At 47.8% G+C, this 16,253-nt stretch overlaps 1 protein-coding gene across 1 annotated transcript in view; it reads left to right on the top strand.

Moving 5' to 3' along the window:
- Positions 1-351: 351 nt before the first annotated feature.
- The window catches only part of LOC109764403 (uncharacterized), a 29,306-nt gene continuing 13,404 nt past the window's right edge, over positions 352-16,253 (top strand). The window contains exons 1-4 of the mRNA XM_020323234.4: positions 352-510; positions 779-850; positions 1,259-1,389; positions 1,516-1,614. Of these exons, the coding sequence (XP_020178823.2) occupies positions 367-510; positions 779-850; positions 1,259-1,389; positions 1,516-1,614 (446 nt within the window). The 5' untranslated portion in view covers positions 352-366. The remainder of the gene's footprint in view (positions 511-778; positions 851-1,258; positions 1,390-1,515; positions 1,615-16,253) is intronic.

The following is a 16,253-nucleotide window of genomic DNA, read 5'->3' on the forward strand; positions in this document are numbered from 1 at the left end:
CGCAACAAAACCTATGTTGCAAAAAAAAATCCGCAAAATAACCTCTATGGAAATGTTGTTTCTGCAACGAGGTCTTGTAGCAAAGGTAGAAGAGCACGTTTAGCGACTAGATTGTGTTAAATCTGATGGCTTGCGAGGTTAAAAAGATCAGCCGGCCGACACGTAGCAGCCCCTTAATAAAAAAAAAAGTTTCTGCCAAAGAAAAAAAAACAAAGAAGAAAGAGTTAACTACCAATTCGTGTTATCAGCGGAGGCGGAAGGAAAGCGAACGAGAAACCCTAGCCGCCTGAGGGGAACGCCCCGATCCGCAACGTAAGCTGCACTTGTCATCCTAATCCCTAACCAATTGTTGGCAGGCCGGCGACGATGGCGGCGGTTCGGTGCGCGGCGAGGAGTCTCGGTGGCTCCCTGCTCCAGCGGACGCAGGCGGCGGTCGCGGAGGAGGGACGCCTGCTCGCGCCAAGCAGGCTCATGCGCTCCCGCCAGCTCTCCAGCCAGGTCTCCGGCGAGGTATATATCTTAACCAAAATTGACATCTTTTAATTTTTCTCATGATTTATATGTATCTCACGGCATCAAGGGTCGATGTAGCCAACCACAATCGAATTCTGTGCAACCGAAACAGAAGCATCTATCTACTAGTAGAAACAAAGCAAGATTACTTAACCTGACCTGAACGAGTACATCCTGACGTACTGCTGCTTACTATCATTTAACCAACTTATTTTCCTGGTTGATCTGAGAATGACTTTTTCTCGTCCCTGCTGGCCTGCTCCAGCGATCGCAGGTGCCGGATCGACTCCTCCTTGAGACAGGCCGGATCATGCGCAACCGCCAGCTCGCTAGCGAGGTACCTAAACCAAAATTGACATCTTTTATCTCATGATTTATCTGCTGAAATCCGATAATTGAATTCAGTGCAAATCATATCATTAAGCAACCTTAGTTTTCCTGGCTGATCTGACTTGAAGCATTATGACTTTTTGCTCGTCCCTTTAGCAAATAATTAGTTCCAACTCATCTTCAGATTGATGCATCCAGTACAGTATGATGATTATGTGACTTCATTTATCCATATACGGCAAGTATGATTCTGTGGCTAGTTGATACACGTGCACCATGCATTCTGTACATATCCAACTGACAGACAAGACAGTATCCTTCTGAATTATTTACCGGTCGCAGTCAGCGCTTACCTAAAATTGATGATGCAAATAAGTACATATCGTTTAAGCAATATCTATGTGTATCAATCCAGATATCCAAGAGACTACAGGAGCCGTCTGCCTTGGAATCTGAGGTCCAGTGCAGGATGGAGACACTTCGTGCCTCGTGGCATAATAAGTTGGACGAGCTTCACAAGGAAGCAGCACCAGATGCCTTTGAGTTGTACGTACAATATACAAGATGCATTCAGATACAATAATTGATCGATTTCTTCTTCAATTTCCTGTTTGTTTGTTTGACAGGAGTTGATACATATATCTTATTTGACCTACCTCTCTCTACCTGCAGGTATGTGAAGGCCTATGGAAATGCGGCTAAGGCTGTGGTCCGTGGAGCTGCCAAGGCGTTGTTTGGCTTCAGTCTGATTAGTTCTCTTATCTTTGAGTTGTTTGGCTGCTACCAAGGAAAACCAGAGAAGACAAGATAAAGAAAAGGAGAACCAATGATGGCCTCCGAAGTTTGGCTAGCTTGCACTGTGCTATCATAAATTGTGATATTGTGTGACATGGTATCATGTTATTATATCTCTCTATATATATCTTTTCGGGCACATTGCCTTCATGCGTGAATGATACCGTAGCTTGACAAACATACTTGCATAGCTTGTATGGTCACTTGCATTCAGTGTTGGTTTTATTAGCTTATGTCTAGTGCTTTCGATGCAAAGTGATAGCGATCAACTTAGAAGTTTCACCATGTCAAAAAACCTTGGAAGTTTCACTCTGAAAACTAATTGTGTGATGTCTTGTATAGATCCCTTCACTTCATGACTGCCCTATGATTTGCCTTTTCTTGATCTATTCATTTTGCACGTTCTTTTCATCAACATGAGGTCACTCATATAGCACTCTATTACAAACATGTTCAAAAACATGGGGAGACTAGTAATTAAACAAGTGCAAATTAAAAAAGGACCCACCTTATCTTAGAGCCTCTCAATGTTAGAGATGATAATTGTATCAACAGACAGATTGTCGAAACTCGTCGCGCATTCAGGAATAAAAGGGACAAGTATGATATCCACATCGATTGCTACTACTAGTAGGCGATATGAAATTCTAGCGGAACCGGTTTCTACCGCGGCCCTGCATGCTCGCCGTGTGTGCATGTACACAATTTGCGTATGAGTACTCTACCGATTTTGTTTTGGGGCAGGCATTTATTGCACTAAAACTACTTTATTCTTTCATCCCATAGCCAATCCACACATGCTTTTAGTCGGAATCTAAAATTTGTAACACTTTTAACCTTTGAACCAATGATCCGATTTAGAATCCGTTTGCAGATTCGTGTTCCTGACATTTATATCTTTAAAACAAGATCAAACTTGAACATGTTTTGAACAAGTTTAAATTCAAAATTGATATGATAATCAAACTTATATGAAATGTGAGATGATACGACGGTGAAACAGGAGGGAACCTATAATAAAGACATGCAAAAGTAAATGTAATAACCCATAGTAAAACTTATATAAAATCCAAGATGATACATGGATGAGGTGTGGAATGAAAACATACAAAGGGGGGTGTATGAATAATTAACGAAAACATGTAAATTTGTGATGATATGGAATTGATATAGTATAGAAAGTATGTGAAGGGAACACTATTAGTGCCCAGTCCAACCATGAAAGATAATTTTACAAAATGATATGAAACTTATTTGAAAGCTTCAAAAATAGAAATGGAACCTGAATGAAATAGTACTGAAATCTAGAATGAAAAATTAGCGAAACCATGTAATGGAAAAAACAATGAAACAAGTAAATTCCCCTTCGCTAGCGCCGTCACCCCTCATGGCACGCTATTGTCGATTATGCTTCCCTAGAAAATTTGAAACTTCCTTTGGATCTGGATCCGAGGTAGGGTCACCTCTAGGGTGGAGGTCCTGAAGCGCCATGGACTTGGAGATGGCTTCTGCCCGCTCTGCGAGGTGACCGAGGACTCCAACCATATTTTCTTCTCATGTATTACGGCTCAATTCCTGTGGAGTTGCTTCAGTGAGGTGGTTTTCGGTGGGTGGGGCCACACGAATTTTCCAGGCCAATTTGAAGAACTAGAAGCTAGCTCAGCGGTTCCCACCACATTAGGTGGCTGGTGGCATTGGAGTTCTTGTTTGGACTCTATGGACTAACCGTAACAAGCTAGTGATCGAGCGGTCCTTTCTGCGTCGTCCCATGGATGCGATTTAGAAACAGTGTGGTTTCTTGTAGCTGTCGAAGCTGCTTAACCGCGGCTAGGATCGATCATAGCTCCATCAACGACCCCACTGCCTGCCACAGGTCCTTTGCCCTTTGCCTAGCGCCACCCTTCCCTCGACCTCAACAGGAGCCTGGCTCCATTTACGCGGCCTGTTGGCATTTTTATGTCTTCTTTTGGGCATGTTCGGCTGTTGAGAACCTTATTTTTTTTCTGTATTGTGACTTTGTGTGTGAATGCTGGTAATTTGAACCTTGTATGTTTGTGGTGATTGCTTTATTTATAGAGCCGTGCAAAAGCCTTTTTGGTATATATGTGTGTTTGGAACACGAATGCACATACAAACATCATCAAAAACACTGGACAAACATCGTAAAAAAAATGTCCCATAATATCATCTTATAAGTATCATGAGTATCCTCACATCGTAAATAAAGAACTTTCTATCCAGTAAAACTACATTGCCCCTTTTATAGTTATACAATGCAAAAAAAAAAAAACATTGGGCGTATACTCCCTCCATTCCTAAATATAAGTCTTTTTAGACATTCCACTATGGACGAGACTTGCCTGCTCCCTTCCCATGCTCCCATCCGTGCTCCCGCATACGTGGCTTGATTTGATTGGAAGAAAATAAGGTCCGGCCCCACCCCCTGAAAATCAGGGGGGAGATGATTAGATTAGAAAAGAAAAAGGGAAAAGAACAGCCGTAGGATGAAGTGGGAGCACGGATGGGAGCATGGAGAGGGAGCAGGCAAGCCGGATCCTTCCACTATAGAGAGTAAATTCGGATGTATATAGATGCCTTTTAAAGTATAGGTTCACTTATTTTGCTCCGAATGTAGTCTATAGTGAAATCTCTAAAAGGACTTATATTTAGGAACGCAGGGAGTAGATTTTGTTTTTAGATTAATAAGTTATAATTCTAGAAATCGTTGAATTTCCATGCATCATTATGAACTTCTGGGTATTGGTAGCATGAGTGGGTTTGGTGTGCATGGAGGCACGAGACCTTTTCTAATGGAACGACTAAAAATCAGTCGACTGATTTCTATTGAAGTCTCAGTCGATGCCTTGATTTTTCTTTTATGCTAGCTGCTTGTCACGTTTAAATCAGCTTGTTAGGATGACACGGCCGGCATGTTTCTTTTAGTTTTTTTCTGTTGGGCTACGATTGAAAATAGACTGTGCAAAGTGCAGAGAGCAAAGCGTTGTGTTTTTTTACTAGATCAGCATGTGTGTCCAATGTTTCCCTATATCTTCTAGCATGCCATAATCAATGCACACTTCTATTTTCCTCCATGCATTTTTTTATTTTTCTCCACGTTGTGGGTCAAACTTTGCTCGTATAAGATTTTGTAATGCGATAAATCGTTTAATCTATGCGCCAATTCGTGCAAATTTGTGTTGCATTTCCTCTTTCCGGTCGCAACATTCTGTATTATTTTTTCAAAATGGCTTGTGCCAATTCATTTTGGATTTCTAGGATAGTTTTCCTTTTGATTTTTTTGTTTGTTCTTTTAAAATTATCAATTATTTCCATTCTTCTCATTTTTTCTTGTTCTTTTTTCTCTCATAATTTCTTCTTTGAAGTATGTTTGTGTTTTTTTTTTCATTTTTATTTTTTTGAATTTTATTAATTATTAATTGTTCACGTTTATTTTTGTCATCAACACACATTGTATTCGTGTGTAACTATGTTTTTATTTATTCTTTATTTTTAGCCTCGAAGGAAAAATTGATTGTATGTAGCATGTTCGTTTATCCTTGCACAACTACACACGTCTCACTCCACATGCAATTGGTGAAGGACTGACCTTTGCGTATATGATTTTTTTTCTTTTTTTGTCGGGAGAGGGGATAGTTGCATGTCTGCCACTAGGCACACAACTCCAAGTGCGGTCCCCAACTACAACTACATGTCTTCAACGCGATTGCAACTCAGTGGTGTGTTTGTCAGGGGAGGGGGGGGGGGGTAGTTGCATGTCTGCCAATAGGCATGCAAGTGTAGTGTCGTCCCCGACTGATATTGCAACTCAGTAGTGTTTTATCGGGAAGGGGGAAGTTGCATGTTTTTCACTAGTCACGCAATTGCAAGTGTCACACCTGCCCGCAATTCTATGGTGTTTCGTGGAGGGAGGCAGTTGCATGTTTGCCACTAGGCACGCAACTGCATGCCCACACCCGACTGCAATCGGCCTTTGTTTTGTAAATCAGCCGTGGGAGAGGGGGTGGTTGCATGTCCAACATTAGGCCTTGCAACTGCAAGTGTCGCCCCTGTTTGCAATTGCATGTCTGCCTCCCAAATGCAACTAGCCTTGTGTTTTTGTCGGAGGGCGGCGAGAGAAGGAGGGGGCATTTGCATGCCCAACACTAGGCTTGCAACTGCAAGTATCGCCCTTGACTGCAACTGCATGTCCACATACCCAACCGCAACTGACCTTTTGTTTTGTAGGTGGGCCTCGAAAGAGGGGGTGGGTAGTTGCATGTCCGACACTAGGCTTGCAATTGCAAGTATCACCCTCGACTGCAACTGCATGACTTCATATAGTTTTTATGCTGTATGTTGTGAGTTCAGTTACGTGCCATTTAATTTAGATGTAGTTCTATCTAGTTGTTTGTAATGTCTCGTTGTATGAATATTATGTTCTATCTAAATATGATCTTGTAGTTCCGATAACAGAGTACTAAAATAGAGTAGGCATATGTCTCGTACATAAGTACATAGTCATTTGTCTCATACATAGAATAGACATAATTCTTACACAGAAATAGATGGTAATGTCTCTACTGATAGATAGGAGCGTCAGTGACGACGTCTGGCCTGGCGGGGAGGCGGATCTCGAATGACAAATTCATCACATATAACTCGGTTTCCTGTAGCAATGCAACTCAACAACCCTTTTCCATTCCCATTCGCTCAGCATTTCTTGAATCTTGCCATCATCAGTTATGTCAATCAATTTTCTTTCCCCAGGGCCATCTGACTGCTTCCTGCTGACGTAGTACACAAAATTGTCTTCCTTCAACCCTTGCTTCAACATGAATGTAGTCTTCAACCAATCAAAAGTGATGTCCACTTCACTAACTTGCACAACAGTTGGAGAAAAGCCTTGGACATGAACAATAGGGCTAAGCACCCACTGAGTACCCTTAGCCATCTGCAACACACAAATCACATTGAGTACCTAACCTACCCCTTAATATCCCCACTAACAAATATTAGACATGTCTATATATTACCAAGCTATATATTACAGAATATTAACGGAGCAACTAATACAACTAATTAGTTGACATCTAAATATATTAACAAATACTACCGGAGCACCTAGGAAAAATAAAATGTGGGCTGAAATATACCCTTGAAGCGTGCGTGCGAACGAAGAACGATGAACGGCGGCCACCAAACTGCCGGTGCTCCGGCTCCAACGAAGAACGACGAACAACAGCTTCACCTCGACCACACTGCCCCAACTTCACCACCACACTGCAATGCTTATCCAGCTCCGTCTGAAGGGGGTTTTATAGGTAGAGAGGAGAAAATGGCGGGAAAGAACGACTGCGGTAAGGCGGGAAAGGGTTGGCAGGAAACGGGTGGCGGGAAACCGGTGGCGGGAAAAAGTTGGCGCGAACATATGGCGGGAAAGGGTTCTTCATCATCGAAGGGCAAGGTTTCTGCATCGATCGAAGATGACGATGATGACTTCATGTAGTTTTTATGCTGTATGTTGTGAGTTCAGTTACGTATCATTTAATTTATTTGTAGTTCTATCTAATTGTTTGTAATGTCTCGTTGTATGAATATTATGTTCTATCTAAATTTGATCTTGCAGTTCCGATCACAGAGTACTAAAATAGAGTAGGCATATGTCTCGTACATAAGTACATAGTCATTTGTCTCATACATAGAATAGAGATAAGTCTCACACAGAAATAGATGGTAATGTCTCTACTGATAGATAGAAGCGTCAGTGACGACGTCTGGCCTGGCGGGGAGGCGGATCTGGAATCGGGGACCATCCCAACCTGTCGGGTGCCCTAACGTGACGAGGAGGAATCTCAAACTCTCCCTAGTCATGCTGTGTATCCTGTGTGGGGCCTGGTGGAGGAGTCGAAAACATGTTCATCCACTGGGTGTGCTGCGACATCTGAGCATGTATGTTGTCCTCGGGATGTTGATCACTCCCCCACGTATCATGTGATGCCGACACAGACGCCTGATATCCATAGGCTCCTACGCGATGGAACGTATCATCATGAAGAATGAGGTCGCGTCAATTAATATTGAAAACAGTAAATATGAAGACACATACCTGCTGGGTGTGACGTCTGCTCTGGCTCAAACACGAAACTGGACGAGGGACCGTGCTGCTGTGGCTGTGGAGAAAACACGAAGCTCGACGAGGGACCATGTTGCTGTGGCTGTGGAGAAAACACGAAGCTCGACGTGGGACCATAGTGCTGTGGGTGCCACGTAGAACTGCCAGGTTGGTCAGGACGGGGTGGCCTGGCTGTCGGCTGAGGTGCTAGACGTGGACGTGGTTGATGTCGGTGCATGGAGTGACGCGCCTGCTCCTGCTGGTGCTGAACAACATCGGTTCTCCGGGTGCACGTGATAGCCTCGTACACAGTCCGTATCTTATTCTGAATTCTTTCCAAGAAGGGCTGTACCACTGGACGATGCTGAAGAAGAGGTCCAGACGATAGTGATCGTCCAAAGGTGGTCACGTCGTCGTAGAGTTCGCGTGTCAAGGTAGCCTGCAAATTTCCATGACGATTAATTAATGTCTATCTCTTGCACGTCAAAGTATGTGACAACATTACGTAAAGAAAATATATCTTACCGCGTACTGCCTAGAGCCGGAAGTATCATAGCTCGGGTACATATCCGACGGAGTAGGATCCGGTATCTCCTCTGGGTGGGAGTACTCAACAATGCGTAACTGTGTTCCGGTCATGTAGCGCCGCAAATAGAGATTGAATTCATCGAGATCGAAATTGTGATTCTCGTGCCATAGATTTGTGTTTGCTGTCTCCCATTCTATAACATACGGCTCTAGTCTAACTAGCCAGTCAGCAGTTGTCCTGTTCATGCCCTTCCTTGTCGTCCTAAAATTGTGGTGTGTGTTCAACAATTACCTAAAGCTTCAAATGGAGTACTATGAAAGATAATGCAACATTGAAAAACTGGTTAATACCTGTGGATGTGTGCTGGCAGCGGGTTCTCTATAGGGGGAGGTAGCTCCAACTGCAGAAGACCAAATTGCCTCATAACCCTCTGTTGTGCCATCTCCTCGACGAAGACATCGAAGATGATCTTAGATTTTGTCATCCAGTAATCTCGGTCCCTTGTGCATAGCACAGACATACCAGCAGGGTATCTCGCTTGTATGGCTGCTTCCGTGTAGGGCTGCCAGATGACCCCGGTGTACGCATCGAACTGCTCGTTCAATGCTGTGTATGCCTTCCTGGTCTGATCACTAGCAAAGCGTCTCTGCAGAGAAGAAAAGTTAGTAGCCGCTAGCATCGAACTATCTCTTCTGCAGAAAAAGTTGCATTAAACTACAACACGGTGCATACCTCGCGACGAGTCCAACACAGACCGAAAGTAGGCATGTCGATGCCGTCAACATCAAACATGGCGTCTATATGCTCATGAACACGTACATCTGGTCGCCCTATAGAGAACCTCTCCCACGACCACAGCTGTAGGAATAGAGGGCATCCAAGAAGGGCTGGCTTTCTCGATGTAAGCTGGCAACCGTTGCACATACCTTGGTATGTAGCCGCTAAGACCGCCGAACCCCAACTCCTCTGTCTGATCTGATCCGCCGTCTGAGCGCTCACTATCTCGAGTGCCATAGGGATGTAGAGGGCGCTAATAGTGGTGACATGGTTCTCCGTGAACATCACCTTGCCAAAAAGCCACAGTAAGTAGGCCTCCAGGCTCCGAGTGATCTGTTCCGCAGTCAACGGCGCCCGGAAGTTCTGGATCTGCATTAAGCGAAGAGAAAGTTTTAGTAAGCCGCAATTATTTTCTGTAAAACTTTATGCACGATAACTTGAAGATAATAGGTAGGGGAAATTACCTGGAAATTTAGCAACCACTCATACTTAGGTCCGTGATGCTCCCATACCGGATCCGGAGCATAAAAAAAACACCATGAAAAAGTTATGTAAGAGCTCGCTCCCAACCAGCCGGTGCGTCCAACGGTCCTACGGCATGACCTGCCAACGGTAGTCCGAGCAAAAGTGACACATCCTCCAGAGTAGGAGCCATCTCTCCCCATCTGAAGTGAAACGTGTCGGTCTCTGGCCTCCAACGGTCCACTAAGCAGCTCAGCAAAGACCCATCGATGGCGAGGCGTTTCTCACCCGGGATAGACTCAACCAGACGCGCGAAAGGTAAAAGGCCGGCCCATTTCAACCTTCATCAGAGAACTTTTCAGTTAGTGTCTCCCATTTCAACCATTAATATGCATGTCAGTGTGCAAATTAATAAATCACGTACCGCTGAAGCCATCCTGAGTGTATCTTCCAGTTTTCCTTAGGAGTGCGAGTGACCAGAGGCTCAAGCTTGCGCTCATACCATATCGCAGCACGATGACCCCTATCAATGTCCCCATTCAGCAACCACAATCCCGACATTCCTGCACATACAAAATTCAGAACATAGTGTCACACTTAATAAAAATTCAGAACATAGTGCCACACTTAATAAAAATTCAGAACATAGTGCCACACTTAATAAAAATTCAGAACATACACTACTGGAATCAGCTAATTTGCCATCTGCCAGCTCTTTGTCGTATGCTAGCTGACGGCAAAGAAGCTCTTTGCCATCAGCTACCCAGAAGCTGACGGCAAAGAAGTGGCAGACGGCAAAGAAGCTCTTTGCCATCTGCGGGCTCTTTGCCGTCCGCTGGCAGACGGCAAAGAGAGAGGTGGCCCCCACCCCCGCCCGTTTGGGGAAAACTTAACGCCCCACCTCTTTGCCGTCTGCCAGCAGATGGCAAAGAGGCAAAAGGGTGGACGGCAAATAGTGGCGGACGGCAAAGAGGACACTACCTAACGGCCCGTACCCCCGCCCGTTACTCTCTGTTCTCTCCCTCTCTCTCCTCGCCGACGCGCACTACATCCCACCACACATCCCACCCCATATCCCACCCCACCGCCGCCGCCCGCCGCGCGCCGCCGCCCCCAGCACTCGCCGCCGCCCGGCGCCCCGGCCCCACCGCCCCGCCGCCCCGTCGCCCTGTCGCCCCGGACCCCGCCGCCCCGGCCCCCCGCCGCCCCACCGCCCCGGGCCCGGCGCCGCCGCCCCAGGCCGCCCCGCACCTCTCCTCCACCGCCCCGCCCCCCTCCTCCACCGGCGACCTCCTCCACCGGCCCTGCCTCAGGTGAGCTCTACCCCTTTTTTCCTTCTTTTTTTTTTTTCTGTTTTTTTAGTTTTAGGTTTAGTTTTAGTTTAGTTTTAGGGGCCGCAAACAACACACTAAAAAAAGTTCGTACATAAAGTAGTTCGTACATAAATAGTAAAAAACTACTCGGCGTCGCTATCTAGGTCAATCACGGCCGGGCCGTTGCCGCCGTCATCGTCGCTGCTGGACCGGTTCGCGACGTCGTCCCAGTCCACCGGGACGTCGTCCGAATCCTCTTCCTCCTCCGCCGCCGGCGCCTGCTGCCACTCCTGCTGCCACTCCGGCGGCACCTGCTGCCACTCCGGCGGCGCCATCGCCGCCTGCTGCGCCGCCATCGCCGCCTGCAGCGCCGCCTCCTCCCGGGCCTCCAGCGCCGCCTGCTGCGCCGCCATCGCCGCCTGCAGCGCCGCCTCCTCCTAGGCCTCCAGCGCCGCCGCCGCGGCGGCCTCCTCCGCTGACTGCGCCAGGATCGCGAGGAGCCCGGGCGTGTCCTCCGGGTCGCCGTCCTGCTGGAGCGCCGCCTGCTCCGGCGGGATCACAACCTCGGCCGGGGCTGCTGGGGCAGGGGTGGGAGCGGGTGCCCTGCGTGGCTGGGAGGGCCCGACTGCACGAGAGAGATCGCCGACAGGGAGCCCTCGGGCGGCGCGCTTGAAGGCGCCGATGACGTCGTCGAACCGCTTGCCCTTCCAAAAATGGCGGCGGCCCTTCCGGTTGTAGCGTCCCCCGGGGTGCGCGCGAAGCTCTGCCGGCGTCGCCGGTATGCCCTGCGTGGGGAATCCGTCCGCGGAGATCCTCCACGGCCGCGGCAGCTTCGCCGCCGGCGGCACGTAGAGGCCGAATCGAGCGAGGTCCTCCGTCTGCCCCAACGTGAGGCTCGACGGCCAGTGGCCGCCCGGTGCCACGCCGTCGGAGTCCGAGTCGCTGGACGCCATCCCGCGAAGAGAACGCCGATGTGAAGAGGGAGAGGAGGGGGCGGGGCGGTGGAGGAGGTGGCCGGTGTGACCAAACTCGCCGCGCAGGGCGGGTTTTATAGCGCCGGGATTTAATGCGGCAGGGAGGCGCCGCCGCGCGGAAGACGAGAGTGCGGCGGGCGGAAGACGAGACGGCCGCGCGGAAGACGAGACGGCCGCGCGGAAGACGAGATGGCGGCGTTGACCGCGAGGCATCGGGGCACGCGGGGCAGGCGAGGCGGCAGCCGGCAGTGCGGCAGGCATGCAGCGCGGCAGCGGGAAGCGGGGGGCAGGAGGCGTCGGGGCACGCGGGGCAGGCGAGGCGGCAGCGGGCAGGGGGCAGGCGGCAGCGCCTCAGCGGGGGCGGCCGACGTGACGCGACGCGGCGGCCGAGGCGGAAGTGGCACCGCAGGCCGAGGCGGAAGCGGGGGCGGCCGATGCGGCGGGCGAGGCGGAAGCGGGCGAGGCGGAAGCGGACGACAAAGGCACTAGAAAGTTTGCCGTCCGCGGCGGACGGCAAAGGCCTGCCGTTAGCCACTTAACGGACTGAGAGCACAATTATTGCCGTCTGCTCTTGTTGCCGTCCGCGGCAGACGACAAGGGTCCTTTGCCGTCAGCCGCCAGGAAGCAGACGGCAAAGCAGCTGCTTACCGTAGCCTACTTTGCCGGAGCCTTTTGCCGTCCGCAGCTGACGGCAAAGGCCTTTGCCGTCCGCCATGGCGGACGTCAAAATAGCTGATTCCTGTAGTGATAGTGCCACACTTAATAAAAATTCAGAACATAGTGTCACACTTATTACAAATTCAGAACATAGTGCTACACTTAATAAAAATTCAGAACATAGTGTCACACTTATTACAAATACCCTCAATGATGGCTGTAAGTGTCAATGCACGGTTTCCTCTGAGGACAAAGTTGTATGTTTCCGCGAGGTTCGCTGTCATGACACCATACCTTGCTCCATGTGTGTCATGTAGCAAATACCACCTCTCCAGAGGCTCATGCTCTATCCACTGCTCGAAGGTTTTAATGGACCTCCCGAGCCTTCTCCTAGTACCAGGTGGGTCAAAGCCTGGCAGGTCACATAGCCCAACAGCCTCCTCCTCCACGGCCGCTGTTCCTGTTGCCAACTGTGCAGCAACTGCTTCAACATGTGCCCTCACCACTGCATCTCTTGCAGCTTTCCTGTCCCTTACGTGTCTCTGCGTGCACACATTAAGTCTGTCGCGTATCAAATTGTACTTCCATAACTGGTTCTGCTTGCAGAGTTTTTTGAACAGATTCATCAGGTTCTTCTTTCTAAACTGCGAGAAGAAATTAGCCCCGAGATGGCGCATGCACCAACGGCTCTGCAAGTCCTGCCATGGAACTTGTTCCTCAGGGCCTGGGTTTGTTAGTGTCCTTATCGCACTGAGTATACCTGCATGCCTGTCATGAAGGATGCACACATTGGGCTTCTCCTTCACAAATGATATTTTCAACTGCCTGAAGAACCATGTCCAACTTTCAATGTTCTCACTCTCCACAAAAGCAAATGCCAGTGGGACGACTTGATTTCGGCCGTCTTGACCTATGGCTGTCAGGATCTGACCCTTGTACTTGCCTATGAGAAAAGTACCGTCAACACATATCACCGGTCGGCAATGCCTGAAAGCTTCGATGCATACACCGAAAGAGAAGAAGAGACGATGCAACACCCTCACAGTTGGGAACTCTGGCATGAACATGTCTTGGATATCGATATAGGTGCCTGGATTCCGCTGCTGCAGGGTGTGGAGGAGGTGGAGAACAGAGTCATATGCATCAAAATAAGAACCAAATCTCCTCTCAAGCGCTGCATGCTTAGCCCTCCAAGCCTTGCCATAAGAAATTCTGTACTTCAACCTGGCGAAGACTTTTGTCTGGACTGCCTTCACTTCCATAGCTTTGCCTTGCACTATCTCATCGTAAAACAATCGAGCAATAAGCGTGGATGAAAGGTTGGCATGATCTTGAGGGATGCACGGAATAAGACAAGTGTGATTAACTAAGTCACTTATCACCCAACTTGTGCCATACTCAGGGAGAAAGCCGTGCACCCTTGCGGGACAATCTGCGTTCTTGCATACCATTGTCAGGAATTTCTGACTCGACACCTCAGCTTTGAAAACCCTTTGCGTGGACATTCCCCAATTAATTATTGCATCCTTCAGGGCTTGCTTGTTCGGATACATAGCACCCGTCGCAATATTGTTCTGGTGATATTGCCAGGCTGAATCATGTCCATCATTCACGGTCATTGCAGATGATAAGTCATGATTCCACCATGCAGGATTCGGGACCTCCTCTGCATTTTCTTCTTCATCTGACTCGTCAGAATCATCGGCATGACCCCTTTCAACATCGGTGTCTTCTTCTTCCATCTGGTTCTGCATGTGCCCATCTACCTCGTCAGCGTCCACCTCGCCATTGTAATCACCATCGGCATTTCCTCCTTCTACCTGACTACTCTGCCCTGGTTCATAACCATAAGCATTTCCTCCTTGTACCTGACTGCTCTGTCCTTGTTCGTAACCATAAGCATTTCCTCCTTCTACCTGACTGCTCTGTCCTTCGTAGCCACCCTCGCCTTCATGTGCAGTGACCTCCTTCACGACGGGAAGCACTAAAGCAACAGGATTGCATCCCCTTCGTTCACAACCTTGTAACCACCGCACCCAATCGGAGTCTCCCTCTATTGGCCTCAAATAAAAGTAAATTTTTGAACTTGACCGTGTCCACAATGCATGAACACCGACGGTGTGTGTTTCAGTATCAAGACCTAAACTTGCCGCAATCCATTCTTTCAACTGACTAACAGACCATGTTTGTGGTGCGCTGATTGCCACCTCTATGTGAGTAAATTCACTCAGATCTGCTCCCAACTCATTTGTTTGGACAGTACCAGGACCATAGTAAAATCTCAACTTCACTACATCGGACATCTCGACTCACCTATTTTTTTCAACAACGAAATACAAGTATTAGACATGTCTATATATTACCAGGACCATAGTAAATTTCACGATCAATATAATTTAATCTATGTGGACGATTATGATGAGTTGCTTGACTCTTGTTTTAATAATAATATAATAAATAGGCCCATGTTTACTAATAATAAATAGGCCTCAAATAATAATAATAATAATATAACCGACAAATATGATAATTCATTTTATTTCAATCATATGGCCCATGTTGATGTATTTTTAATTTTAATCAATTTTAAAAAAATTTGTCTCTTCTTTCAAACTTTTTATTCATGTTTCAAACTTCTTATCACGCACCTGTGTACGTGTCAACTATTAAGCAACAACTTATTTTCCCCACTAACAACTAATACAATTCACACACCTAAAACTATATTACGAAAATTTGCCGTAGCAACTACAAATATTTACGTATACTACCGGGGCAAATAACAATAATCGCACACAAATTTTATTTCACATCGAACGAAGCGTGCGTGCGAACGAATAATATGTACGTATACTACCGGGGCAAATAACAATATTTACGTATACTACCGGGCCAAATAACAATAATCGCACACAAATATTTACTTATACTACCGGGGCAAATAACAATATTTACGTATACTACCGGAGCACCTACAAAAAATAAAATGTGGGCTGAAATATACCCTTGAAGCGTGCATGCGTGCGAACGACGAACGACGAACGACGAACGAAAAACTGCCGGTGCTCCGGCTCCAACGAAGCACGACGAACAACAGCTTCACCTCCACCACACTGCCCCAACTTCACCACCACCACACTGCCACAACTTCACCACCACCACCTCCACCAAAATGCTCACCACGACCACCACGAGCTACCCCGTCAGTAGATCAACACCTCTTTTGGCTGCCCTAAATGAGTTGAACCCATTCACGGTGCCAAAATCGCGAAAATGTTGCTCATTTAGGTGCACAAATGGGTGCCATTTTTCTGTAGAGAGAGGAGAAGGAAGAACACAAAAGAAATGAGCAATGGGAGAAGAAGAATGGAGGAAGGAGAGGAAGGAAGGAGAGGATAAGGCCGGGCCGGCCAGCGTGTCAGGCTACAGCCCCCTGTCGGCCAGCAGCTGGCCGATCGGCGGGCGGTAGGCCGACAGGGGCGCACAAGCCGACAGCCCACTGCCTCCCCCTCGCGCGACGTGGCCCGACCAACCACAGGCCGCCGCGTGCCAGCCGGGCCTGCAGTCGGCCTGCTGCTAGCCGATCGGCCTGCTGCTAGCCGATCGGCCTGCAGCGGGCCGACGGTGTATTATTTTTGAAATTTCTTTTTTTTCGCGTAATATTTCTATAATTTAAAAAAATGTATTATTTAAAAAAAATTAGCGCCCAACCAGGCACTTGCGAAATCTTGATTTCCTAGTTATTACTCCCTCGGTCCGAAAATACTTGTCATCAAAATGGATAAAAAGAG

Source organism: Aegilops tauschii, chromosome 1 (genome assembly GCF_002575655.3).
Source record: "Aegilops tauschii subsp. strangulata cultivar AL8/78 chromosome 1, Aet v6.0, whole genome shotgun sequence".
NCBI lineage: Eukaryota > Viridiplantae > Streptophyta > Magnoliopsida > Poales > Poaceae > Aegilops > Aegilops tauschii.